Here is a 27,271-nt window from a genome sequence, read left to right on the forward strand (position 1 = left end):
GAAAAAGAAAAGAAAAGGAAGACTCCCAACAGCTCTATATAGTTTAGTGAATATTATGGCATTGGATCTCAATTCTTGCCTCGATAGATGCTTCCTATGTGATTTAGTCTGAACAGCTTTTCTGTATGTGTGTCTACAGTTTCTTCATTCCCCACCATGCCAGTCAGGTCAATCCCAAAGCTGTGTTGGTCAAGGCAAGGTACTGTGTTTGGCACTCAGGTAAAAAGTTGGGCATGGCAGGGTTGGTGAGATGGCTCAGCGGTTAAGAGCACTGGCTGCTCTTCCAGAGGACCCAGCTTCAATTCCCAGCACCCACATGGCAGCTCACAACTGTCTGCAACTCTAGTTCTAGAGGATCTGGCACCCTCACACAGACAAACATGGAGGCAAAACATCAATGCACATAAAAATAAATCTTTTTTTTTTTTTTTTTTAAAATGAAATACAAAAGTTGGGCATGGCTATTTGCATGGGTAGAGAGAAGAGGACATCTGGGCCTTGCTAGCAGCCAACCCAGCTCCTGGTTCAGCAGTGGATCCTATTTCAAGGGAATAAAGCAGAGTTATAGAGCAGGACACTAGACATCTTTGTTTAGTCTTTGCGCGCGTGTGCGCGCACACACACACACACACACACACACACACGGGTATAAAGAAAAAAATGTACAGATTGTAACATTACTTTTTCTCTCCTTTGTTTTTTAAGATGCTTTGAGAATTTCATAGTGCCTTTTGATCATATTCATATGCAGTCTCTCCTCCTAATTCCTTCCAGATCTACCCCCATCTCTCTACCCCTTACTCAACTCCTCCTCCTCCTCCTCCTTCTCTCTTCTTCTTCTTCTTCTTCTTCTTCTTCTTCTTCTTCTTCTTCTTCTTCTTCTTCTTCTTCTTCTTCTTCTTCAATAGCCCATGGACTCCAATCTGTGCTTCCCCTTCCTACCAGAAATCACACGTTTAAATAAAATGAATTCTTTCACTCCCAGAAACCACCAACTATCCAGAGCTCCTCCATTAGGGGCAGGGGCTGATGAACCCCTTCCTGCGCCATCTTAGAATTTGATTGGCTTGATCTTGTGCCGGTCTTGTGAAGGCGACCACAACCACCATGAGTTCATGAATGCCGTAGTCCTGTTGCAGCCAGAAGATATTTTTACATTCTGGTCCTCCCAAACCTCTGAGTCTTAGGATCTCTCTGTCTCCTCTTCTGGGATGGCTCCTGAGCATCACAGAGTGTATGATATAGATATCCCTTTTGTTAGTGAACACCCCACTGACACTAATTCTTTGCACTTTGACCCACTGTGATTTTTCGGCGTTCACCACTGCCCACTGCAGAAAGAAACTTCTCTGACGAGGTCTGAGAGCTGCACTAATCTATGGGAAGACAGCCTAGAATCCTGAAGGCAGTTTGAAATTGCACACTTGGTAGAGTAAGAGCTGTAGGTTCACCCCTGGAGCCTGTGAGCTCCCTAAATAGGGTTTCTTGGTTAGGTTTACAGTACCATGCTTGTGTTTCCACCTGCGGACAAGCCTTGAATCCAAGCAGAAAGTGGTTAGTTACCCCACAACATCTGTGCCACTATTATACCCACAGGCAAGTCTTTCTGCAAGATCTTAGAATTGGGTTCACCTGGAGACAAAGTCAACTTTTTTTTTTTTTTTTAAAGTTTTCAGAGACAGGGTTTCTCTGTATAGCTTTGCACCTTTCCTGGAACTCACTTGGTAGTCCAGGCTAGCCTCGAACTCACAGAGATCCGCCTGTCTCTGCCTCCCGAGTGCTGAGATTAAAGGCGTGTGCCACCATCACCCAGCAGCAAAGTCAACTTCTTGCTTTATTACCTAGTGATAGAACCCTCCAAGCACTAATCTTCCCCCAAAACTTGTTATTTCCAATTACCTTGTATATTTAAATTTAACTATTAATTTATTCACTTTACAATAGCCCAAGCAGGTCTGGAACTCCCTATGCAGTCCAGAAGGGCCTCAAGTTTATAACCTGGTCTCTGTCTCCCTATAGGCTGGGATTACCAGTGTGTCACCATGCCTGGATGTCCAGTTAGCTTTTTATCTTTCTACACACAAAAAAAATTAAAAAGTTGTTTTTAAAAGTAACACACAGATATCTCTCAGTGGTAGGACACTTGCCTAGAATTCACCAATAAGGGCCTGAGGAGGTCCAAGACATCCATCTCCATCATTACGCAAACTCAGTGTGGCATCACACGCTAGTAATCCCAGTATTTGGAAGTTGGAGACAGGAGAATTAAAAGCGATCCTTGCCCACATATCTGGTTCAATTCCAGCCCAACCTACATGATACTCTGTTGAAAGAAAGAAAGAAAGAAAGAAAGAAAGAAAGAAAGAAAGAAAGAAAGAAAGGAGAGAGAGGAGAGAGAGAGAGAGAGAGAGAGAGAGAGAGAGAGAGAGAAAGAAAGAAAGAAAGAAAGAAAGAAAGAAAGAAAGAAAGAAAGAAAGAAAGAGAAAGGGAGGGAGGGAGGGAGGGAAGAGGAAAGGAAAAGAAAAAGAAAGAAAAGAAGAAATGGCCCATTAGGTAAAAAGCATTTGCTCCCACCAGGCAGTGGTGGCGCACAACTTTAATCCCAGCTCTCCAAGGCAGAGGCAGGTGGATCTCTGTGAGTTCAAGGACAGCCTGGTCCACAAAGCGAGTTCCAGGAGAGCCAAGGCAGTTACACAGAAAGACCCTGTTTGGAGAAACAAACGAAGAAAGGAAAAGAAAAAGAAAGTGATTGCTCCCAAGCATGATCACTGAAGTTCACTACATGGCACTGGGCAGTGGACGGAAGAGAACCAACTCCTACAAGGTATCCTCTGACCTCCACACACACACACACCATGGCATATGCGTACTACCCTCCCCAACATGAGTAAAATAATAAATAAATAGAAGAGTTAAAAAAAAAAATCTTACCCAGAAAGCTGGGAACATTGACTGTTATGCCCACAAATACAGAGAATTCAAAGTGTACCAAAGTCCCTAGAACTTGAGCTGTAGGCAGGGGATAATATTGCTGTTCATCACTGTCTACTTATTTTCTGTTTAAGGGACTTTATCTTCCTAGTAGAGGGGGCTGGATTCATAGAGTGTCGGGGGAAATGTCCAGTGAATTTATTGATTGGATGTATGATGATAAATGCAGTCAACTCACCTTCTAATCTTCCTCCAGGTTAGCCTCACCGAGGGCAAATGAAATTATTTTCACTATAGCCATGAAGGTCTTTTTTCTTTGCCTTTCGTTTCTGGAGCCATACATATGTCGAAATGACTTTTTTTCTCTCTCCAAAAGAGTAAGAATTTAAGGAGAGAGATAGTTCCATAGATGGATGTAAAAGTTTACCGTTTCATCTAGAAACTATTAAGTTAAACCAGAATGATACACAGGAAAAAAAAAAAAAAACAAGAAATACATACACGGTTCACACTGTATCAGAGAAATCAGCTATTACACCTTAAGGGGGGAGTAAAAAAAAAAAAAAAAGCGAGGACATTTGCCAAGTGTAAGAAAAGATATCTGGGGTTGGGGATTTAGCTCAGTGGTAGAGCGCTTGCCTAGCAAGGGCAAGGCCCTGGGTTCGGTCCTCAGCTCTGGCAAAAAAAAAGAAAGAAAGAAAGAAAGAAAGAAAGAAAGAAAGAAAGAAAGAAAGAAAGAAAGAAAGAAAGAAAAGAAAAGAAAAGATACCTGGGCTAGAGAGATAGTTCAGTTGTTAAGGTGCTTGAGCAAGCATGAGGACCTGAGTTTGAGTCCCAGAACCCATCTTTTAAAAAAGATGGGTATAGTTGCATGTGCTTGTAATCACCACACTGAGGCCCACAGACAGAACCCTGGGGCCTTTGCTTGCTTGGCAGTTCTAGGCCAGTGAGAGATCTTATCTCAGAAAGTAAAATACATTTAAATCAATTTGCCTGGGCTAGCCAGATGGCCCATCAAGTAAAAATGCCTGCCGTGGAGCCTGACAACCTGAGTGAGTTTGCTTGTCTGGACCTACATAATAGGAGGAGAGAACCAACTCCTGTAAATATTGTCTTCTGACTTCTTCATGCACACACACACACACACATACACACACACACAAACCATACACTCACAACCCCACCCCCAACCCCAAAGAGTTTTAAGGTCCTCCACACAGAGTAGAAAGAGAAGCAAAGTAGAAGAAAGGAATAGTGCTATTTAGCAAAACAATTTCCCCCCCCCCCCCCCCCAGCTCAGGAGGGAACCCAGGGCCTTGCACTTGCTAGGCAAGCACTCTACCACTGAGCTAAATCCCCAATCCCCCAAAATTTTATTTTCATAGTCCATTCTCTCTCTCTCTCTCTCTCTCTCTCTCTCTCTCTCTCTCTCTCTCTCTCTCTCTCTTCTCCTCCAACCCAGGCTGGGCTCAAACCAAGGATGGCCTTGAACTCTTGATCTTCCTGCATCCATCTCCTGAGTGACAGGTTGACGGGTATTTGTCACCACACCCTGGTGAACATGGCGTTCTTACTGTGGGTCTCCTCCCTCTTGTTGGCACAAATGCAGCAGTGAGAAGGGTCTTACTTCAGTGACCTGATAGGAAGTGTGTGTCTGTCCTTATGCCACATTGGAGTGGCTCCTCAGGCTGAGGCCTCCAGCTTCCGCAATAAGGTTGGCTCGCCTTTCAGGTAACTTGACCCACAACACTGTTGTGTTTCCGGATGCTCTCAAGTCCTCTTTTTACTGAAGAGGAGTACAGAGGCTCTGTCGGCATTAATCACATTTATTTATTATTCTGTGAACGCATTGGGGCATTCCAGTTCAGTTTGCGTGTGAATGTCAGAGTACAACTTACAGAACTTGGTTTCTTCTGTCCTGTGAACCCTGGGGATGGAACTTGGGTCATCAGGCTTGGTAGCAACAGCTTTTACCCACTGAACCATCTCTCCAGTTACATTTCTTAATGTCCTGGAATCTCCTTAACTGACAAATATTCATGTAGCATGACTTTTCCTATATTTATTTAGTTGGTTGGGTTTTTGTTTTTTGTTTTTTGAGACAGGGTTTCCCTGTGTAACAGCCGTGGCTGTCCTGGAACTCACTCTGTAGACCAGACTGACCTGAACTCACAGAGATCCACCTGCCTCTGACTTCCGAGTGCTGGGATTAAAGGCATTTGCCATCATTGCCTGGCTAGTTAGTTTTTAGTTAGTTAGGCTGGTTAGTTTTAAAGCCTTAAAAAAAACCCAAAACTTTGTGTTGACCTGTGTGCCGTGGTGTGTGCCTATCATGGTGTGTGTGTGTGCCAATGTGTGAGTGTGTAGGTCAAAGGACAATTCCGGGTGTCATTCTTGACTTCCATCTTAGATTTGAGGCAGGGTCTCTCCCTGTTCACTATTGCATACACCAGGGAGGCTGGCCTGTGAGCTTCCAGGTAGTCTCTTGTCTCCGCCTCCCATTTGCCAGAGGAGCACTGGGCTTACCACACAAGCTACTTCCTTTGGCTGTTATGTGGGTTCCCAGGGAATTTAAACTTAGGTTCTCACGTTTGCACAGGGAGTGTTTTGTTTATTGAGCCTTCTCTCCAGCCTTGTTTTGGTTCTTTTGAGAAATGAACGCACCGGTTCATTTAGTCTGACACTCACTATTGACTCCAGGCTGGTCCTGAACTCTTGATCCTTACATGCCTCAGTTTCCTGTGTACTGACATTCCAGACATGTATCACCATGCTTTGCTTGCGGCTAGGGTTTTAGTAGAGCACAGAGGTTGAGTTCTACTTTAGAGCCAACAGCAATGGAAGGACAGAAATTTCCCTTTGTGTATCGTTTTCCTTCAAAGTAGAAAGTGGGGTGGAGGGGCTGGGATGATGACTGAATGAGTCAAATGCTTGAGTTCGATCCTCAGGAGTCACCCCAAGAAGCTGGGCCAGATCCTATAATGCCAGCGCTAGCGATGTAGAGACAAGCAGATCACCGGGGCTAAGTGGTATCCATACATTCGGGTACACATACTCACCCCCTCACCCACATATAGACACACACACACAAAGAAAACCAGAATAGGGTAGGTTGAGGATGGGAAGCAGGATGGAAGTACTCAGAGAACATTTCCTTCTCAAGAATGCTTGCAGTGTTTGCATTTGTGGCTGGGCATGTAGCTCAGTGTCTAGAAAGTGCTGAAGGACCAGGAGGGAAAAAAAAAATCATATATTAAACAGAGTTGTAGGGAAAAGCTTTTAAGCCAGAATTTAACTAATTTTCTGATAATTTGAAATTCCATTATATAATAAATCACATCTCGAAAATTGTAATTAAAAAACATTCATTCGCTTCCAAGTGGAGCATCGTTTCTCTGCAGCTGATACGGGTTAATCTGTATTTCTGTCCTGTCATCTCTGTGAAAGGATACTCGTGGCCTTCTGCTTTCCTGGCTGTCTGTGCTAATTTCCTATTACAGATTTGTCTTTAATTTCTCAAATCTTACACGCTGCAGGTTTTGCTCTGTTGTCTCATTTCCCAGAAGACTGGCGGAACAAGAGAGAGGTACTGGTCACCTCTCATTCATGAAAAAGCTCCGAAGTGTATTAGGCTGATAATAGTTCAGGAAATTCCAGAATGACTGAAGGTCTTTCATGGAAATAGCTTCAAGAGAGGGAGCCTTAAAATATTAACAAAAGGGCCTCGAGAGATGGCTTAACCATCAGGAGCATTCATTCTCTGGCTGCTCATCCAGAGAATCTGGGTTCAATTCCTAACACCCACATGGAGGCTCCCTACTGTCTGTAACTCCAGTCCCAGGGCATCAAGATGCCTTCTACTGGCCTCTGAGAGCAATTCCCATACATAGCGTGAAGACATTCATGCAGGTAAAAAACTCATACACACTGAAACAAAAACAAGAACAAACAAACAAAAAAACTAACAAAAGCTAGGCTTGGTAGTATAAGGCTTTAATCTCAGCATTTAAGGGTAGGGGTAAGAGGATTAGGAGTTCAAGGTCATCCTCAGCTACAATTCAGTTGAGAAGAATCTGGGCTACTTGAGACCCAGTCTCAAAAACAAAAGCAAACAAACAAACAAACAACCAGGCAGGTGAGACAGCTCAAAAGGTAAAGGTACAAACTGAGTTTGATCTCCTGGACCCATTTGGTGGAAGGAGAGAACTGACTTACAATTATGTGTGAACACACACACACACACACACACACACACACACACACACACACACAGAGTGAGGACAGAGCTCAGTTGGCAGGCATGCTTACCCAGCATGCACAAAGCCCTGAGTTCCACTGTCTCCACCTCAGAAACTGGACTTGGTGGTGTACAAGTTAATCCCAGCACTGGTGAGGTGGTGGCAGGACGTTCAGGAGTTCAGAGTCGTTGTCTTCTTTATAGCAAGTTCAAAGTCAGGCTGTGTCACACAAAGAGGAAGGAGGAGGAAGATCTGTGCTCATGTGTGTTTGATTTGAAGTTGGTGGAATCTGGGATGGTGGTGTCCTGTGGAAATTGATGGCCTGATACACACCTTAAAACCAGTTTAGACACCAAGGTTTTTGCTTCTCTAACTCCACCTTTCTTTGCTCTACATATTCTAGGTAAGCATTTCTCAACCTGTGGATTGAGACCCATGGGGCAGGAGGGGTTGTTGAACGACCCTTTCATAGGGGTCACCCAAGACCATTGGAAAACACAACTATTTACATTACAATTCATACCAGAAGCAAAATGACAGTTATCAAGTAGCAATGAAACTAACGTTATGGTTGGGGGTCACCACAACATGAGGAACTGTATAAAAAGGTCACAGTGTTAGGAAGGTTGAGAACTGCTGGTCCAATTCTAGATGCCTGTATTTTGTCCTTTAGGCCCACAGTGAGGCATGTTGCTTTGCTGTCGAGCATAGTTAAACGCAGGACTTCTGAAGAAATGCCAAGATTTGGTTTAATGGTCCCCTCCACACACACACCCCTGCTTCTCATTTTGTCGTATTCAGACCTTCAGAGAAGTTGTAGTGAAACTGTGTCTCTCACAAGCTTCTCTTAGACTGCCAACATTTCCCCACATTTGCCTCTTTTCTATTTGTCTTTCCTTCCTTTGATGTGTAGACATTGTTAAACCACTTAAGAATTCACTGCCGACATCCTGACATTCTGTTCCTAAGGGGTGCAGCATATATCTCCCAAGGAAAAGGATATTCTTCTTCGTAGCCATAATGCAACTAGATGGGATACTTAACACTGATTTAATACCATTACTTAAAAATATGCTCCATATTCAAATTGTCCTAATGGTCCCAATAAAGTCCAATGTAGATTTGTTTTGTTTTTATTTAATCAGGGGTTTTCTGTTGCCCTGTTTTCTTCTTATAATTTAAATTATTTTATGTTTAGTGTGTGTGTGTGTGTGTGTGTGTGTGTGTGTGTGTGTGTGTGTGATTGTGGCAATTATAGAACACTTTGTGGGAGTCAGTTTTCTCCTCCCACCATGTGGGTCCTGGGAATGGAACACAGTTCATCAGACTTGGCAACAAGCGCCTTTACCCACTGAATCACATCGCCAGCTCTGCTTTCTTTGGCTTTTTATTTCTTTTCTATTGTATGAGGAATTCCATCTTCTCTTTTTCCCCCTTTGAAATAGTAAGTTGTATCTTCCCCTTCCTCTTTCTTCTTCCTTTTCTGTTGTAGTTTCACTATATTTCTATTAGATAAAATCCGGGTAGTTTTGAGAGGAGACACAATAAGTGATCCACAATGTTGGAGAAACAGGTTTGCAATAGCCAGTGAAGATGTTTTCTTCTTGAATAAATATGCTTGTATTTGTTTTATGTTTCTGTGATTTATCAGACTTCATTTATAACAAAAGCAGAATTGTACACTAAAGTATGGAAGTAGTGATGTGTGTGTGTGTGTGTGTGTGTGTGTGTGTGTGTGTGTGTGTGTGTTGCATGTGAGTGTGTAGAGGGCAGAGGCTGGCTTCCAGGGTCTTCCCTTATTGTAGCCCACCGAGGTTTCCTAATGGCTGTACCCAGCAGGACTGCCTAAGAGGTTGATTGGACCACAGGCCTGAGTATCAGGTGTTTGTCAGGGTCTACACTTGACTGTACCTAGCAAGGGGGAGGTTTGTTTCCTCCACCTCTTGGCATTGTTATAAATAGCTTTTTGGAATAAAGCTCTGGGCCCGTGGATAAGGATCCAGACCCACTTGAGGCTATCCTGCATTTCTCTCTCTTTCTCTCCCCTCACCAAATGGCTAGAATGGCTACCTGGTGAGCTTGGAGAATTCACATCCCCAGTGCTGGGGTTGCAGCCATGTATGACCACACCAGGCTTTATGTGCCCTCTAGGGATCTAGACCCAAGTCCTTATTTTACACTTGACCGACTGAGCCATCTTCTCAGCCTCTGGAACTGGTTCTTAAATAAGAGGGGGGAAAACACCCAAATACTGCACCAAGACAAAATCATTGTGTAGAGAAGAGGAAATCATAGCAATAACCATGATGGTGAGAGAGAATGCCAGTGCATTTTGGTAAAGGATTTGGAAAGCAATGGTACTCTAATAATAGTACAGCCGCTGGAACAGAGTGCACAGAAGGGGAACTGTACTTTAAGTGGCAAGAATAGTACAGTATACATCAGAAGAAGGTCGGTGGGACCGTTCAGTTGATAAAGTGCTTGACTTGAATCCAATCCCTAAAACCCACATAAAAAAGGTGGGCATGGTGGTGCGTGCTTGTAAGTTCAGTGCTGGGCAGAGGGAGACAGGCAGAACTCCAGGGCTCACTTACCAGCCAGGCTAGCTCACTTGTGAGCTCCAGGTCAGTGAGTGATGCTGTCTAAAACAAAAGAGTGGGGGGGGGACCCCAGAAAGATGAAATCTGAAGTTTTGATTTCTTCTTCTTTTTTTTTTTAATCTCCATATGCATGTGCACACAAGGGCACTCAAACATACGTTTTCATACACACAAACACACACACACACACACACACACACACACACACACACACACAGGATGAGGGAATGAAAATGAGAAAGAGAGATCAAGAAACAAGATTTTATGTAATTTCAAACAACTGAAATATGTCTTTTTTTTTTCCCGCTTTTGGTATTTTAAGACAAGGTGCTATACCTTAAACTTGTATTAATTCTTCTGCCCCAGTGCTTGAGAGCTAGGATTATAGGCAAGTTATATATTATATATTATTATATATTATATTATACATCTGACTTAATGACTGCCCACTTGCAGAATTGTCCTAGCATGTCTTTTTTATATTAATTTTATCTTTAATTATGTGTGTGTGGAGGAGGTGAGGGTATATGCATGTGAATGCAAGCACCCTTGGAAGCCAAAGGTGTCCAAGCTGGAATTACATGTGGTTTTGAGCTGCTTGACCTGGATGCTAGGAATTGAAGTGGGGTCCTCTGCAAGAGCAGGAAATGCTTTGAACCAATGAGCCATCTCTCCAGCCCCAGTTGCGCTTGCTAGGCAAGTGTTCTACCACTGAGCTAAATCCCCAACCCCTTGGCTGTTTTCTTAATCTAATCGGACAATTGGAACCCCAAGCAGGGGGAACAATATTTGATGTCAGTGTTTTAGGGAAAAAAAAGAGTCGGGAATTGTAGAAGCACTTTGCACAGATAACAATGTCCTTGTAGCTTCCATTGTTTCCAGGCTGACAATATGATTGTCAGTTAGGAAGACAGAAACCACTGTGGATAGAATCTTTCTTAGGCGTGCTATGCCACCAAGACATGCATAATGGACAGTAAAGGAACAATCAACAAAATACAGGATATTATAGAGATTGAACTTCAGACTGCAAAACAGTCAAAACACAGTTAAGAACCCAGAATTGCCTCGTGAACGAATAACGAAATAGCTGTGTTTTATTAGCTTTATTTCAAAGCATGTACAAGTTGAACAACCTTCTGAGCCCTTAAACACACACACACACACACACACACACACACACACACACACACACACTCTTATAATTTGCTGGAGCGATGGTTTCTTTTCTCCTTTTCTTTGAGCTACAGTGGCTAATCTGATTTTGGTATTTCAGTAATTATGTCAATTAATGTGTGCCGAGAGTAATTTCATTTGTAGAAATGGATACCAGGTGAATATGTAATTAGTACAGGGATGTCTCTTTAAGACCCCGAATGCAGTTTTCTTAGAGTACATACAATATGGAAAGAGTTTTAAATATAAATACTTCTATTTAAAACCAAACTGGTATCTAATTTATTTCTTTATACAGAATGAGGGCCTCCTTCGATAGTCCAGGCTGGTCTGGAACTTTCTATGTACCCCAGGGTGCCTAGAAATTTGAGCTCCTCTTGCTTCAGACTTCTAGGTTCTGGGATGGCAGGTGTGTTCTATCACACCATGGTGTGCCAGAATGCCTGCATCTTTTGTCTCAAGCTCTCTGTGCCAGCATTATAAATGTATCCTGTCATGCCTGCCTTTTTATACAGGCCCTTGGTCTCTAACTCGGGTCCTTAGGCTTACACAGTGCATTTTACCAACTGATCTATCTCTCCAAGCCTTAGCAACTCATTTTTAAGCACAGACACCTGATAAAAAACACTCCTTAGCCAGGCGGTGGTGGTACATGCCTTTAATCACAGCACTCAAGAGGCAGAGCCAGGCAGATCTCTGTGAGTTGGAGGCCAGCCTGGTCTACAAAGCGAGATCTAGGACAGCCACCAAAAGACAGAGAGAAACTCTGTCTCAAAAACAAACAAACAAACAAAAAATAAACACACACACACAAAAAAAAAAACCCAAAATCTTCAAATAAACACAAAAAAGAAACACTCCTTGCTCCCCCATTTTTAAGACAGGATATCATATAGTCCAGGCTAGCCTTGAATGTACTATGTAGCCGAGGCTTGCCTGGAAGTCCAGATCTACCTGTTTCTCTCCTTAGACTGCTGGGATTACTGGTGTGCGTCATCATGTCCAGCTGGAGCCTTCTTCTATTGTTCTCGGGTTTTTATGAGTCAAGGGTCTCACTATGGAGTCTAGCCTGGTTTGAAACTCAAGATCTTCCTGCCTCAGCTTTCCTAGTGCTGGAATTTAAAGGCGTACACCACTGTGTCTGGCTCAGTGTTAATTCTGCATGACAAGTAGAGCCCGGCAACCTGAATGTGATCCTTGGGACCTACATGGTGGAAGGAGGGAACTGGAGTGACTTCTGTAAGTTGTCCTCTGACCTCTGCATATGTGCTGCACGCAGCTCCTGTGCTGTGGCATGTGCGCACCAGCAAGAACAGACACTGCAAAGAAATGCTAGCATTTGTAAAATAAGACCTTGTGCCAACCTCTGGACTATAGAATTTGTTATTAATAGTACTTAATTACATTTTTTTTTTTTTTGTGGGTGGGCATCTTAGATGGAAAACTTGTGGGCGTTTGTTCTCTCCTTTTACTGTGTGTATGAATGAACTCGGTCGTCAGGTGTGGCAGCAAGTTTTGTTATCTGATGAGCCACCTTACCAATGGCCCATCTATTTTAGCCAGTCTTGTGCATAACTAAGCATGCCCTCTATCACTGAGCTATACCCAGTGTCCCCTATTCTATTTGTTAACTACTTCCAAAGTGTACACACTTCCTTCAACTGGGATGTTATCTGATCTGGATTTGGTTTAGAGGTATACTCCTTTCCAAATAAAAATACAAGTCACAAGGCTGGACAGGAGGGCTCAGAGGTTAAGATTACTTGCTATTCTTGAAAATGAACCATAGTATGTTTCTAGCCCCTTCATCAAGCAGCTCACAACCACCTATAAGTCCAGCTCTAGGATATTTGATGCCTTCTGGCCTCTATGGGCACCTTCACTAACCTGCACATGCATATGCAGACACATGCACCTAATTAAAATAAAACAAAAACACAGTCCATCACGAATCCAATAGAATATTGATTCTCAGGCTCCTGATCACATATAAATTTGGACCTCTGTCATTGGTTAGCTTCAAGGAATCATTAAAACATTTTTTTTTTAAATTATGACTACCCATCAATTTTTCCACCTGTACATGTCAAGACTTGGAATATAAACATTGCCCTAGAAAGGGTTAAAAATACTGGCTAGGTGGATGTTTGCTCTCTCTCTCTCTCTCTCTCTCTCTCTCTCTCTCTCTCTCTGTGTGTGTGTGTGTGTGTGTAGCTGTAGCTTATTAAATCTGTTGCAACCCTCCCATCAGAAGAGCATCATTGGGTCAGCAGCAAACAGTCTTCCTTGGCTTCCTAAGACAGAGTCTAATCCAAGTGTCACTCACCAGAGACCCTGCAGAGATGATGAAAGTTTGTCTTACAATATTATGGAAACAGAAAGAACACTTAACAAATTGAACTATACATCCCCTTCCTGGATTTTCTTTTTTAACATTAAAAAAAAAACCCTGCAGTTTGAAAAAAAACAACAACTTCCAAATGTGTAGGGAAAAAACCCAGCAGGTGATAATTAGGGCAAACTTACAACAATATTATTGCTGATGGTCTACCTGTCAGTTAAGACAAGTTATCACTTCTCCCCAGGAAGAGCTATTATTAAAAACAACTTAGGAGGGTTAAAGAAGGGAAGCTAAGTGTGTTAGTTGCTTTATTTTCTCATTTGGAGATGGCATAGGGATAGATCATTAACCAACTCAGTTGTGTGTCTGGTCTCTGTGCAGACATGCACACAAAGTAACTGAGAGTTATAAACGACCAAAACATAAACCTTGGCTGCCTTGAGTTAAAAATCAATTCTCCTAATAAATTAAATTCAAATATTATATACTGGGATATAACATCAAGAATGATGTGCTAATAATTGCCATGTTGGCAGAGTACAGAGAGCAAGGTAGAGGAATATAAAAATTTAGTAAGATAGAAAACCTGGTAACAAGCATTGTGTTCGTGAGTGGAAGATTTAGGAGATTAGAAGAGTGTGTGAGCTATAATAATAGGATCCTCTCAAGTGGTCTGAGGCTCGCTTGGCCAAGCGCTTGCTTAGCATGCTCAAAGCACTGGGTCTCATCCCCAACAATGCCTAAATTCTGAGTATGATGGGACATGTCTGGTCCCAGGACTCACCAGACATAGAATCAGAAATTCAAGGTTGTCCTCAACTGCATGGAAAGCTTGAGGCTAGCCTGGGCTATATGAGACTCTGTCTCAAAACATTAACCAAAACAGAATCTTCATTGTGTTGCTTTTTCTTTTCTTTTCTTTTCTTTTCTTTTCTTTTCTTTTCTTTTCTTTTCTTTTCTTTTCTTTCTTTCTTTCTTTCTTTCTTTCTTTCTTTCTTTCTTTCTTTTTTTGGTTTTGGGAGACAGGGTTTCTCTATGCAACAACCTTGGCTGTCCTGGAACTCTAGAACAGGCTGGCCTCGAACTCACAGAGATCTGCCTGGCTCTGCCTCCCGAGTGATGGGATTAAAGGCTTGCGCCACCACCGCCTGACCTGTGTTTCTTTTTAAGATGTATTTATTTTAGTATATGCCTACATGTATGTATGTGTGTGCACCACATGTGTGCCAGTTGTCAGAGAAGGCCAGAAGAGGGTACTGAATACCACAGAACGGGAGTTACAGATGTTTGTGAGCTACCATGTGGGTGCTTGGAGTCAAATCCAGGTCCTCTACAAGAGCCTTTGCTGTAAGCAGCTGGGGCCATCTCTCCAACCCCCAAACAATTTCATTGAAATTCTGACTCCTTGGATTGGAACCAGAGAAACATAGCATTCATGGACATGGGCTCCATTCAATCAATTCTCACCTTTCCCCTTCATGATCTTTCCATTTGTGCTGACTAGTTTTATGCTGTCTTGACACAAGCTAGAGTTGTTTTGGAAGAGGGAACCTCAACTAGGAAAAATAGGCCCCTCGCCCAACTGGTCTGTGTGCGATGGTGTGTTTTCTTGATCTATGGTTGATGTGGGAGGGTCCAGTTCAGTGTAGTCAGTCCCACCCCTGGCCGGGTGGTCCTGGGTGCTCTAAGAAAGCAGGCTGAGGAAGCCATGAGGAGCAAGTCAGGAAGCAGCAACCCCGGTTCCCCATGGCCTCTGTATCAGTTCCCGCCTCCGGTTTCTGCCCTAACTTCCCAGGATGGTGGCCAACAAGCTTTAAGATGAAATTAAACCCTTTCCTCCCTAGGTTGCTTTTGGTCAGGGTGTTTATCACAGCAGTCAAAACCCTAACTAAGATACCGTTCAACATTCTTTCAATATGTACACACAGGGTAGGAAAAGTGTACTGGTACCCATGGATGCTAATGATGTCGCATACAGTTCTCCTTGAGCACAGCCTAAGAGAATCTCCTCCTTACATGTTCTGTTCCGTCCTATGACAGTTTTTAGAGTGACTCGACCTTGAAGAAGATGTTAAACAAGAAGCTACAGTTTACTCTATGCAAAATAAATACGGGATAGTGAAAATCTTTCTTAAACTCAACAAAAATGGGGCTGAAGAGATGGCTCAGTGGTCAAGGGCACTTGCTAGGCAAGCACAAGGACCCGGAATCTCCAGCATCTTTGGAGAAAGCTAAAGGTGGTCGTGCCCACCTTTCATCTCAGTCCGGTTGAGGACAGAGAAAGGAGGATCGCTGGGGCTTGCTGGCTGTCCAGGCTAACTCCAAGTTCTGTGAGAGAATCTGTGCCCAAAGAAATGATAGAGAGTGACGGAGCAGGACACCTGACATTCTCCTCTGGCCTCACCATGCGTTTGAGTGTGCATACCTGCATACGCACGTGTACATTCCCCCCCCCACTCATATATAAACTCATACACAAAAATAAAACTTAGGAGAATTAATTGAGATATTATTTTTAATACCCCTGGAGCAGTGCCATGCACCAGTAATTGCTTAGCTTATTATGCTGTATTATTAATCATTCATTAGTGATCAAAACAGATGAGATGGAGATTTAGAGATAAATAAGAGCAATAAAACCTATAAATAATTTTAATTCTCTGATGGAAGAATACTATGAAATTCTGACCCCAAAAGCCATTACCGATTCTAGTGAGCCACTACACTTGGACCCTGAAAAAAATATCATTTAAACATTATCCCAAAATGCGTTTGCAAATTACTCTTGCTGGAGGCAAGGTTCTTGGATACAGTATAATACGATCCACTTCCCCGCCCCCAACTAGATATTCCTCTTTAAAGACATAACTGCCAAGGGCTACTCTGAAAAGTCACTAATATAATGCCTTCTATTATATTTGACAATTTCACACTTTTTCCCAACCCAATCTCCAAAGTTTGTGAAAAGTGTGACTCTATGTGCAAGGTTAGTTCCTGGTTTCCTAGAACCATGTCCGTCTCGAAGACAACTTTTACGTCTGTCCTAGTTAGCTTCGGTTGTCAACTTGACACAGCCCAGAGTCATCTGCCGGAGTCTCAACTTGGGGACTGCCCAGATCAGACTGGTCCATTGCCAAGCCTGTTGGGGAAAGTGGCTTGTTGATTGATGTGGGAGGGCCAGCCCTCCATGGGTGGTGCCATCCCTGGCCAGGTGATCCTGGGTTGTGTAACAAAGCTGCATGAGTGTGCCAGAGAACCAGCTAGCTGTAAGCAGCATTCCTCCATGGTCTCTGTGCCAGGTTCCTGCCCTGACTTCCCTCAGTGATAGAATGTGCCCTGGAAGTGGAAGCCAAATAAACCCTTTGCTCCTTAAGTTGTTTTCATGTAGAGGATTTTTTTTTAATCATAGCAACAAAAGATAACTATAAGATCAAGAAAAAAAAAAAAAAAGCCCCGAAAGTGAGCCCAGGTTCTTGCTGTGAATGATAGGGAACTTGTCTTATTTTGTAGCATTGGCTTGATAGAGTACTCAAGTGTGGACTCCAGCCTCTGCAGGGAACAGCAGCAGCCTAGCAGTTAACACAGACTGCTCCAGGGGCAGCAACAGCCAGCACAGGTAAGTAGTTTTTGGAAGGTGGCACTCTGTTCCCAACATATTTAGATATCACACACACACATCACTATTCTCTAGGAAAAAAAAAAAAAAAGAAAAGAAAAAGCAAGCAAGCAAGCACACGATGTGTTGGGAAAAAAGATGCTTTGTGTTTGAGAAGGCCTTGGGAGGCTTAAAAGGGAACTTTTGGAACATTTAATTGAACTTCTTTGATTCACAAGATGAGAAAATTAGTCATTTGAAAGTCTTGCCTAAGGTGAAATGCTTCTTTCCCCTGGACAGACATAAAGCCTGTCTTATTCACACTCCTTCTGTCGTCTCCCACTATCCCTGTCTACCACTCCGATTTTTATTAAGCCATAGTCCCCGGCTCCTCAAACGGGGAAGTTGGAGTGTGATTTAAAAACAGCCTAATGAGAAGCCAACCCCTAAATCTGGATGTGGTAAGAACAAAGAGATTCACTTGCCAGAAAATAAGATCCGAACACTTACTTCCGTTTGGGGTGCCACTGTGTTCCCAGAACCTACAGTGTGAAGCCCTAATCTCTGTTGAATGGAAGAAAGAAAAAGTTCATCCATCCATCCATCCATCCATCCATCCATCCATCCATCCATCCATCCATCCATCCAGAAACGTTAGGTTTTCTCTTCTACTGCCTCTGACCTTCAGTTCTGTTATGTGCAGACTGGGATTCTGAAGCCGTGTGTACAAAGCATTGTAATACGGTGCCTGGCTCATTGTGAGTAATTAACGTCATTTTGTTTTCTTTTCCTTCGTGCCAAGTGTGGGCTGCTAGGGGTGAGGGGTGATGTGCCACGGTGTTTATGTGCTTGGACAGAATGCAAAGCGACTAAGAGGTTGCTGAGAGAAGACTGTTGGTGAGTCTAGATCAATTCCAGTGCCCTGAAAAACGCACAGCTATTTTATCCAGAGAGGCTGGTCGCTTTGCTTGATCGATTCAGGGCTGTAGTCAGCTCTTTAATACAACTTTTTATAAGCATCAGTTACATCCCGCTGGAAAACGTGGGAAGCCACCTCCGCTCCACCCTCCTGGAGCTAAACAGTAAATGAAGCCCGCAGCGATGGTGATTGCGGTTTGGATTCTAAAGGGTCCTCAGGCTGCCCCGGAGGCTCCTCAGTCCTCTACTCCAGGTTCAAGTACGCAGTCTCTGGCTGCTCCAAAGCGGCCAGCAGGTCCCCGGAGGGTCCCCTGTAAGGAGACGAAAGGTGCAGGCCGGGGGACACTCGGGTTCAGGGGCACTCGGGCATGCAGTGTTCTACCACGCAGGCGGGAGTGGGGGAAAAAAGTTTCCAACTCTTGCCTGTTGGCTGTCTCGGTGCGCCTGGACGCAGCCCTGGGCCTCCCTTCTTGCACCCCCGCCCCACGTCCCCAAGGTGCAACCCTGTTTGGGTCCAGGCTTTTGCACCTCCTCGCGCTGCGCGCACTTCGTGCACGCTGCACGCCCGCGCGTGGGGAAAAACACCTAGAGGTACTTGAGAGTAGTTAAGCCAGCCAGAGCTTCAAGGATCAGGGACTCCCGGAGCAAGTGTCCGGAGAAAGGTGCCCGCTACGCGTGCGCGCGAGCGTCCTCCGTGCGTTTGGCGGGATGTTGGGGCCAGCTTCCATGCCCTCGAACTTCAACTCCACACCGGCCCGTGACCCGACCCCTCCACAAATACCCGCACAGCCTCGGGAGACCCCTTCCGCCCCCAAGTGCGCAGGCCCGGCCGCCCCAGCGCGCATGCCCTGGGCTCGTGGAGCGGTGGCCAGCCGCTCAGCCTTTTTGCTTTCTATACCCTCTACAACTAGGGGAGGTGTGTGTGTGTTGGGGGGGGGGTAGGGGGGGGGAGTGGGGGGGGTAAAGAGAGAAAGACGGGTCACGTGATCCAGCCGGGCCCGAGGCGCGCGGGAGTAAGAGTGGAGAACGGGCACGCGCCTGGGAGGCAGAGTGAGGCGCGAGGGGAGGGGCGCTTGTCGGGAGCGCGCAGCTGGTGGTGCCTGAGTGTGGAAGGGGCGGCCCTCGGGAGCGCGCCCCGGAGTTGCGCCCCGGAGGGGGGCGGGGTGTGTGTGGGGGGCGTGTGTATGTGTGTGTGCTTGCGTGTGTGTGTGTGTGTGTGTGTGTGTGTGTGAGGCGTGAGAGGTTCTGGGGGAGCCGGCGGAGGGGAAGGGGCGGCCCTCGGGAGCGCGCCGAGCGAGGCGGGAGGGGAGGGGAGGGGAGGGGTAGCCCTCGGGAGCGCGGCTGGAGAGCCGGGAGGGCGGTCCTCGGGAGCGCGCGCAGAGCGAGGCGCGAAGAGGGCGGTCTTCCAGAGCGCTCGAGCTAGAGCGCGCGTGCAAGAGAGAGGGGAGAGAGAGAGAGGGGAGAGAGACCGCAAGCGGGCGGGCGCGGGGCTGGGCCGAGGCGGGCGGCGGCGCTGGGCCGGCCGGAGGGGGAGGAGCGGGCGCTGTGCGAGCGAGGCGGGCGGAGGATGAGGCCGTGCCCGGGCTCTGGCTGCAGCCGCCCGGGGACACGCCGTGCACCCTCGGGCTCGGGGCTCTGGCGGCGGCGACTGTGGCAGCGTTAGCTGGGAGCGAGCGAGCGGCGTCTGCCAGCGCTTCTTCCTCCGGCGGGGCGACGCGGAGAAGGAGAAGGAGAAGAGGCGGCGGCGGCGGCGGCGGCGGCACACCGGTGTGTCTCGGGTTGGAGACGGCTCTTTGCTTTCCTCATTGACTGACTCAGCTCCCTCCTTTATCATTTTTGGGTTTTTTTTTTTTTGGAGGAAGGGTGACCTCTGGAACTGGGTGTGTGTGTGTGTGTGTGTGTGTGTGTGGTGGGGGCAACCTGCAATTTTTAATTTTTTTTTTTTTTTGTGTGTGTGTGTGTCTGTGCGTGCGTGCATGTGTATGTGAGGAGGGGGTCGGTGGCACGCGCCAGGCTTTGCAATTCTTCTCTTCTTTCATCTTTTTTTTTTTCTCCTCCTCTCCCCCCCTCTCGAAGACCGAAAAAAAAAAAGGGCAATCCCCCCCCCCAAAAAAAAAATCCCACAACTGCTCTGGCGTCCTCCTCCTTCCCCCCGGCAACCTCTGTCTCCGCTCGTGCTTGCACGGTTATGCTCCCCTCGCTCGGGGGTCTCGCCCCTCTCGGCTCGCTCCCCAGCCCTGGCTTCCCTTGGCTACATTTCTTAAGAAAAAAATCGGGAGCCCGGGAGTGAGTTTTTCTGCGAGGCGTGTGTGTGTGAGAGAGAGAAGAGGAGGAGGAGGAGGAGGTGGTGTGGGGTGTTTTCCTGCACGAGGGGGCGGGTGAAGTTCATTGCCACCCACCACCCCTCACTTCACCGTGACCTTTTCGGACCTCGGGTTTTCTTTTCTTTCTTTTTCTTTTTCTTTTTCTTTTTTTTTTTAATTGGGGGGGGGATCTCTAGAGAAAGCGAGAAGCGAGGCGATTTCGGAGGTGGGGGAGAGAGCATGGCCGCGGGGAGGGCTTCCCCAGTCCCTTGATCAAAGCATTCCGCTATTCTGATTTATTGCCTGCTTGGTGAGTTATTTTTCCCCCCCTCTTTTCCTCTGTAAAGGAGACCTGTGTGTTCAGCCATTACTTTGCTCGGCGCTGTTCGCAGGCATCTCCGACCCTCGGTGCAGAGGGGAGCCCCACACTTCGCCCTCTCGCTTCCCCGTCCCTCCCTCCCCGCCTCCCCGCCCCTACCCCCCTTTTTTTCCCCTTTCCCCCCCCCCCCGCCCTCCCTTCTTGTTCTTCTTCGCTTTTTTTTTTTTTTTTTTTAATTCCTCCCAGCCTCCTTCTTCCCCCGCGCCCTTCCTCGCGGCTGGAGGGAAAAGCCCGTGCAGGAGGAGGAGGAGGAGGAGGAGGAGGAGGAGGAGGAGGAGGAGGAGGAGGAGGAAGAGGGAGGGCTCGGTGTCAATTTTTTTCTTCTTCTTGGGGTGTGTGTGTGTGTGTGTGTGTGTGTGTGTGTGTGGCCGCGGCCCGAGCCTGTGGCGCGCGGGTAGGCGAACGGGGAAGATCCCCGGCGCGGTTAAAAGAACCATGGATGGCCCGACGCGGGGACATGGACTCCGGAAAAAGCGGAGGTCGCGATCACAGCGAGACCGGGAGAGACGCTCCCGGGCCGGCTTAGGAAGCGGTGCGGCGGGTGGTGGCGGCACCGGCCGGACCCGGGCTCCCTCGCTGGCTTCCTCGTCGGGCTCCGACAAGGAAGACAATGGAAAGCCCCCATCCTCCGCCCCGTCCCGGCCCAGACCCCCGCGGAGGAAGCGCCGAGAGTCCACCTCAGCCGAAGAGGACATCATTGATGGATTTGCCATGACCAGCTTTGTTACTTTTGAAGCGCTGGAGGTAAGGGGGGGGAAGAGACCCCCTTTCCCGTTCCCCCCATGGTTTCCTTTTATGCATGACACCCCCCCCCACTCGGCTGCACCCCGGTTTTCTTGCCTCCCCCGCCGCGTTCGAAGCTGTCTGTCTCGGCCAGAGGTCTTATTGTTGGGTGTGGGGTTGTGTGTGTTGGTGGGGGGTGGGGGGCAGAGCTGGGGGCAGCTAGGAGGGAATTGCCAAGCGGTATGCCTGGGCTAGTCTTCTTACTGGTTCCGTTCTTGTCCAGCTTGCCTTTCCCCTGCGCCCCCTTCCTGCACCCCCACCTCGCTCCACGGCAGATGGGTGGAAAGAAAGGGGTTCGGGCATCACAACAATGCACCCCCCCCCGTTTCTCCACGGATGGCTCTGCCCCCACTCCTTTCCTCCTCGTCTCCCTCCCCAATCATGGCTTCTTGGCTGGTGGAAGTCTTTGCTTGGGTTTGGGGCGCCTGTGGACGGTTCTCTGTGTGCTTTCTACAGAGCCATATGTTCCCATGCTTGTGTGTGTGTGTGTGTGTGTGTGTGTGAGCCTGTCTAGTATATGCCTTTTTTCTGGATGTCCTGGGGACCAGAGGCTGGTAGGGTTTTGTGGCTTTTCTGCACCCCCCCCCCCCTTTTTGGTGAAGCCGGGGAAGGGGGCGTTTTCTCCTTGTTGGGAGAAAGGGAGGAGGGGAGAAGAGGAAAAGGATGGAATATCTTTCTGTGTTTTGCACGGAGCTGGATTGCAGAAAGGGTTAATGACCGTATTATCCACACACATGCATTTGCGTGTGGTGAGTGTGTTGGGGTGTGTGTGTGTGTGTGTGTGTGTGTGTGTACATGAGCCATTTAGTTGAAGGGCAGAAGAAGGTACACCAAGGAGGGCTGGTAGGAGGCAAGAATAAAATCCCAGCTGACTGCTCATGAAGGGCTTGTCACCAAGGGTCCCTCTCCTTTTCATTTCTTGTATGTGTGTCCCCCTCCTCAAGTGATTGGCTTTGTGTGTGTGTGTGTGTGTGTGTGTGTGTGTGTTTGTGTGTCTGTCTTTATTCCTTAGGCACCTGCAAGCAGCCTTGATTTTCAAATGCACATTTTCCTGCCTGCTAAGAGGCTCCTGGTGTGTGTGTGTGTGTGTGTGTGTCTGTGTCTGTGTATTTGTTGGCTGGAAGGAGCCGGTCCAGGGGTCACAGAAAACTATCCTTGCCTGGGAAGATCCGATGTGGTGCTAGGATTGGTCATTGGTTTCTATCAATGTCAAATGCTGTCTTTCCTCCTCTGCCTGCCTTTCCCCACCCTCAGTACACACAATCCCGCACAGGAGGTTTTGAGAGTCTGCTGGGTTGGTCCAGCACAAAGCCAAGATAGAAGTTGGTGTCTAGCCTCTCTTTGCACCTGACCAAATGGCTTGAGGAAACTTTTCCCTTTCCTTTATTTATTTATTTGGGAGGATGGGGGGGGGCTGTTACTGTGGTATTGTTTCAGAGGTGCCAAAGCAAGCCTTGTTAGTGGGAGCTTGAATCTCACATGCACTGCCTGCACAGATTTAGGTTGTTGGTTCTTGAGGTATGTGGTTTGGATGCCAAGTTTGAGTAGTGTGAAAAAGACAGTCTTCCTGTCAGAGGTGCTCTGTCCATAAAGTGCTTGTGATTGGGGTGCTGGTGGTGGCCAGTGGCCAGTGGCTACTGGTTGGGGAGGAAGGAAAGGAGCATGTTGAGAGTGGTGTTGGTGGTGACCAGAGATGTTGATGCTAGTACTTGGGTTGATCATTGGTTTTAGAGTTGGTCCTCTCTGGGCTTGTAAGGGTTGACTGTCACCATTTAGGATGTTTATAACTGTGGTTCTTAACTTTGCAAAGGTGCACGGGTACCGCAGTGTGACCTCTTTCTTGCTTTAAATTGGGAATTGAAATGGCATCATGGATCCTCAGCAAATGCTGCTGCCTGGAATTTGGCACAGCCTGGCTGCCTGTGGTTGGTGAAGGAAAGAACATGTAAAGGCTGCTTAGGTGTGGTTGTGTTCTTTGGGTAGTTGTCTTGCCCTGCTGGGTGGCCCCTCTTAGCCAGCTAGAGGGGTCCTGTGTCTTCTCCTCATCACTGTTGAAGGCCAGGTGGAGATGGAAGTAAGTAAGCGTTTGTCTTGTATTTTGTTGAAGTCACAGTTGGACTTTATCTTTTGACAGAATGTGTGCCTGTTCCATTTTTTTTTTAAAGCTTTAACATTTTTAATTTTTAAAGGAGACCGAGTTCAAAATGTACCTTGAATACCATTTCTTTCTGTACTGCAGTTGACGTCTCAACTATTTCAACTACTTCTCTAGGTTTAAAACCTAGGTTAATTGGGTTAGCCGAATGTAATGATACTCTAGTGTTTACCATGATATCACGTAACGTAGCGGTGCATTGGCATGAAGGGTCTGACTTAAAAAATAAACCATTTTCAATTTCTACGAGAAAGTAGACGAGACAGTAGAATAAACTCCAGTTCATTCAACGCCCAGGTTCAACAACCAGCATTTCACCTCTTGCTGCTTCTGTGGTTCACTGAGCTCCCTCTCACCTTTCAGACCTGCTGTGATGGCACCTGTGACGACTTCTGTATACATCTTTGAAGTATAAATGATTCAGATGAGTTTAGAAATAGTACCATTCTCTCTCCTCAGTAAATTAACAGTTCTCTAGTGTTTCCTATTCTGTCTGGTCACCTTTTCAGAGGTTCAGTTCTTTTGATTAGCCTTTTAAAACCATGCAGAGATAAAAAGTCATCATATTTACCTTTTTTTGTGGGGTGGGGGTGGGCAAAATGTAAATATGTTTTGGCTGTTAACACAGTGTCCACGTGGGATGGTTAGAACCTAAACTTTCAATGACAGTCAAAGTCTGTGATGTTCCAGTATACTAAATTTGAAAGATCGTCTGAACTATCACCAAGAAATGTGAAGGCTTATGAGGAAGTGGGCAGTTAAACTATGAACTTAGATAGGAATGTGTGTTAGGAGCATGTACGTGTTAAGGATTATCACAGACTCCAAGAGTTGCCCTAAATACTTGTGTTTGTAAATGAAAATAATCTTTGTCACGGATTGTCAGGGTGGCTCCTGGTCTGTTGTTATGATAAGAAACCAGAGATATTGGTTTGGACAGTTAAGCTTTTACAACTTAAGACCAATTTAGAAACATTTCAGGCAGACTGTGGGATCACATACTGCTTAGGTTGTACACTGAAATACTGACTGCAAGATTTTGTCCTTAGTAACTTCTTGGTGGCTTCAACTAACTAACTAACTAACTAACTAACTAACTAACTTCCTTTTTTCCTTCTTTCCTTCCTTCCTTCTTCCCCTCCTCCCCTCCCTCCTTCCCTCCTTCCCTCCCTCCCTCCCCCCTCTCTTCCTTCTTTCCTTCCCTGAAGAGGCTCCTAAGTGATAATGGACTATTTTGATATAAATACTTCCAGGGCCAGCTATGGTTTTACAGACACTAGACTAAAAGTAATAAGCTTAATGGCAGCCTGCAATTTTATGCTTATTCTTTGCAGTGGCTAGATTTTTATTTAAGGAGATGGATGCTCAGAGGGCAGTTTGGCATCTCCCACATGTTATAAGCAGTGAAACTGGCTGAGGTAGTTGCATATTCTGCAGGGACACTTGTCTTGAGTAATTGTGCCCTGAAGTTCAAGTGTGTGATTACAAAGAGTCTCATGATAGAAGATAAGAGGGAAGGTGAGGAGGGCTAAAGTTGAACGGTGTGTTCTCATTACACAGTTAAGAAGCAGAAGTACCATTTAGAAACAGTATTGCATGTTTGGGTATTCTTTGGGTGTTAAGATGAGGGCAAATAACCTCTAAATGGGTTGTTTGTTTTAGTTTCTGGGGGTGGGCAGGGTCTTGTTCTGGAGTACAGGCTGGCTTGGCATATTCAGTAAAATACTCCTGCTCCAGCCTCCAGAGTGCTGGGGTTACAGGCACATGCTGCCTCACTTGGCATTCCTATCTTTTTTTTTTTTTAAACAAAGTGGTTTCTAGCAATCAAAGTATAAATGGGAAATGCTGCTGCATCTTGGTACTAACAGCATGCATTGGTGCTTTTCAGACTTCTTGAGGTGTCTGTTAGTATGAAACCTAATATAATGAAGATATAATTCTGTTGGGTTCATGAGTATCCTGGCTGTGACTTTGACTTGGCAAATCAGTTAGTTCTCACCTTAATCCTGTTTGTAACTTGGGGGTTTCTTTCGGTCCAGCTGGCCAAAGGGAAGTAAAGATGGCCCTGGTAGACTTAGACAGACAAGCGCTCTGCTGGTACTGCAGCGTCCTGAGGAGAAGGGAAGGCTCTGTTGTGGTGCGTGGAGGGTCACGTCCAGGCTTTCCCGTCACCCTGGAGGCAGACTTCAGGGCTCACCCACGTGTCTTTTACGTCTGTTAGGTGGAGTTCGATACACTTATCTGTTAGGTCTAGTAGCTGCCAACCATCTATTTTTGAAATTTCCGTTATTAAGTTTATCATATTTCTTGTGCCAGATAGTTATGGAGGACGTAGTATGCGCAAAGCGCTGGGAGCATGAGAAGCCTAAAATGTTTCTAACGTCCTGAAGAAGGATGCGACTTAGTTGATAACTTAAATCTAACACCTACAAAATAAATTGAAACAGGCACTTGAGTATCTAATATTAGCTAAAAGTAGTCTTTTAGAGAGACGATAATAGGTTTCCCTTGTATGTTGTGTGTTCTCAGACATGCTCTCCCCGTGCACTCTAGGCTGGCTTCAAACCTACTGTGTAGGGGAGGCTGACCTTGAACTTCTGATATTCTTGCTTACACCTTTGGAGTGCTGGGAAAATAGATGTGTAGCTCCACCCCATTTTGGCTGTTCTGGGGATCGAACCGAGGGCTCTGTGTCTGCCAAGAAAACAGTCTACTGACTGAACTACATCCCCAGCCCTTGAGAAGTCCTCCTGGAAAAGATGGGTCCTAGAAGGGTGGAGTGTTTGGTTGATAAGGTAGGAGAGTGAAGGGGAGAGCTTCCTAAAGAAATCCTGAAGAAGGCAACACCGGAAGAAGGCCATTAAGAAGACACTGAGTGATTAGGACCAGGGGCCAAGGAAGCCTGGTGGGAATGTGCAGGGAGGAAGTGAAGAAGTTCTTGCCAGGGGACCAGGAGAGCCACCAGCCACACTTGGCCTTTCTAAATAGTTGTATGAGGCTCCTTGGGAGGTCACCGTCTGAAAGTGTCCTTTTGCTCCCTTCTCTGTTAGTGGAGAGACTGAGATTAGGTCATAGGGAATGTTCTCAGGCTGGGAGGGGACATGGCCTTTTGCAGGTTGCTCCTGGACTTTGTTTCATTGAGATGGAAGCAGAATGGTCAGCTTTCAAATACGTCTTAGCACCACTTGTTGTGCTAGTTGGAAGTCTTTATTACAGGAATGTGAATTTTGATTATGGGGGAGGGGGTACAGTGCGACTTACCTCTTAAATCTCTCTGGCCACGGGGTACTCGAATGGTCAGCCTTGTATCCATAAACCAGTATGGGAAAGGGGTTAAGGTCTCCAAGAACCCATTCCAGGTCTTGGAGTTCGGTGACCTCCGAGGGTCAGACGATAGGGCTGACGGTAGAAATTGTCCTCAGAGGCTGTTGTCTGGGAGTCTGCTGCAGGAATGGCAGGTGGGGTGTGAGATACTAAGAGAGATGTCCTCTTCTTTTTCTGCTTCCCTTTCTGCCTCATGTCAATGGTTTTACTGATTTTCCCTAAACCCACCAAGAGGTGAGTATTGGTGAATGGTTACCATTAATAGCTCTTTCTCAGTGTGACGGCTGCTTGGTCCTGAGGCTCCCAAGTTACCCCCCCTCCCCCAGCCGATGTTTTATCTTTTCCTGGTCCCTTCTAGTTTTGTGCATTGCTGCTTGCTTACTTTTCAACCTGGAAAAGGAGGTTGGGATGAGAAAGGAATTTGACATTGGTCTTAAGACAGAGGGATCTGATGAGCTGCTTTGCAGCTCACGGAGTGGAAGTTCAAAGAGGGCCAGAGCATCTGTAATGCTGTCACAGTGTCAGGGA

General features: G+C 46.2%; 1 protein-coding gene across 1 annotated transcript in view; it reads left to right on the forward strand.

Moving 5' to 3' along the window:
• The first annotated feature begins 20,804 nt into the window (after positions 1–20,804).
• LOC118572187 (autism susceptibility gene 2 protein homolog) overlaps positions 20,805–27,271 on the forward strand; it is a 284,609-nt gene continuing 278,142 nt past the window's right edge. The window contains exon 1 of the mRNA XM_036171635.1: positions 20,805–21,225. Coding sequence (XP_036027528.1) covers positions 20,917–21,225 — 309 coding nt within the window. The 5' untranslated portion in view covers positions 20,805–20,916. The remainder of the gene's footprint in view (positions 21,226–27,271) is intronic.

The sequence above is a fragment of the Onychomys torridus genome, chromosome 22 (assembly GCF_903995425.1).
Source record: "Onychomys torridus chromosome 22, mOncTor1.1, whole genome shotgun sequence".
Lineage (NCBI taxonomy): Eukaryota > Metazoa > Chordata > Mammalia > Rodentia > Cricetidae > Onychomys > Onychomys torridus.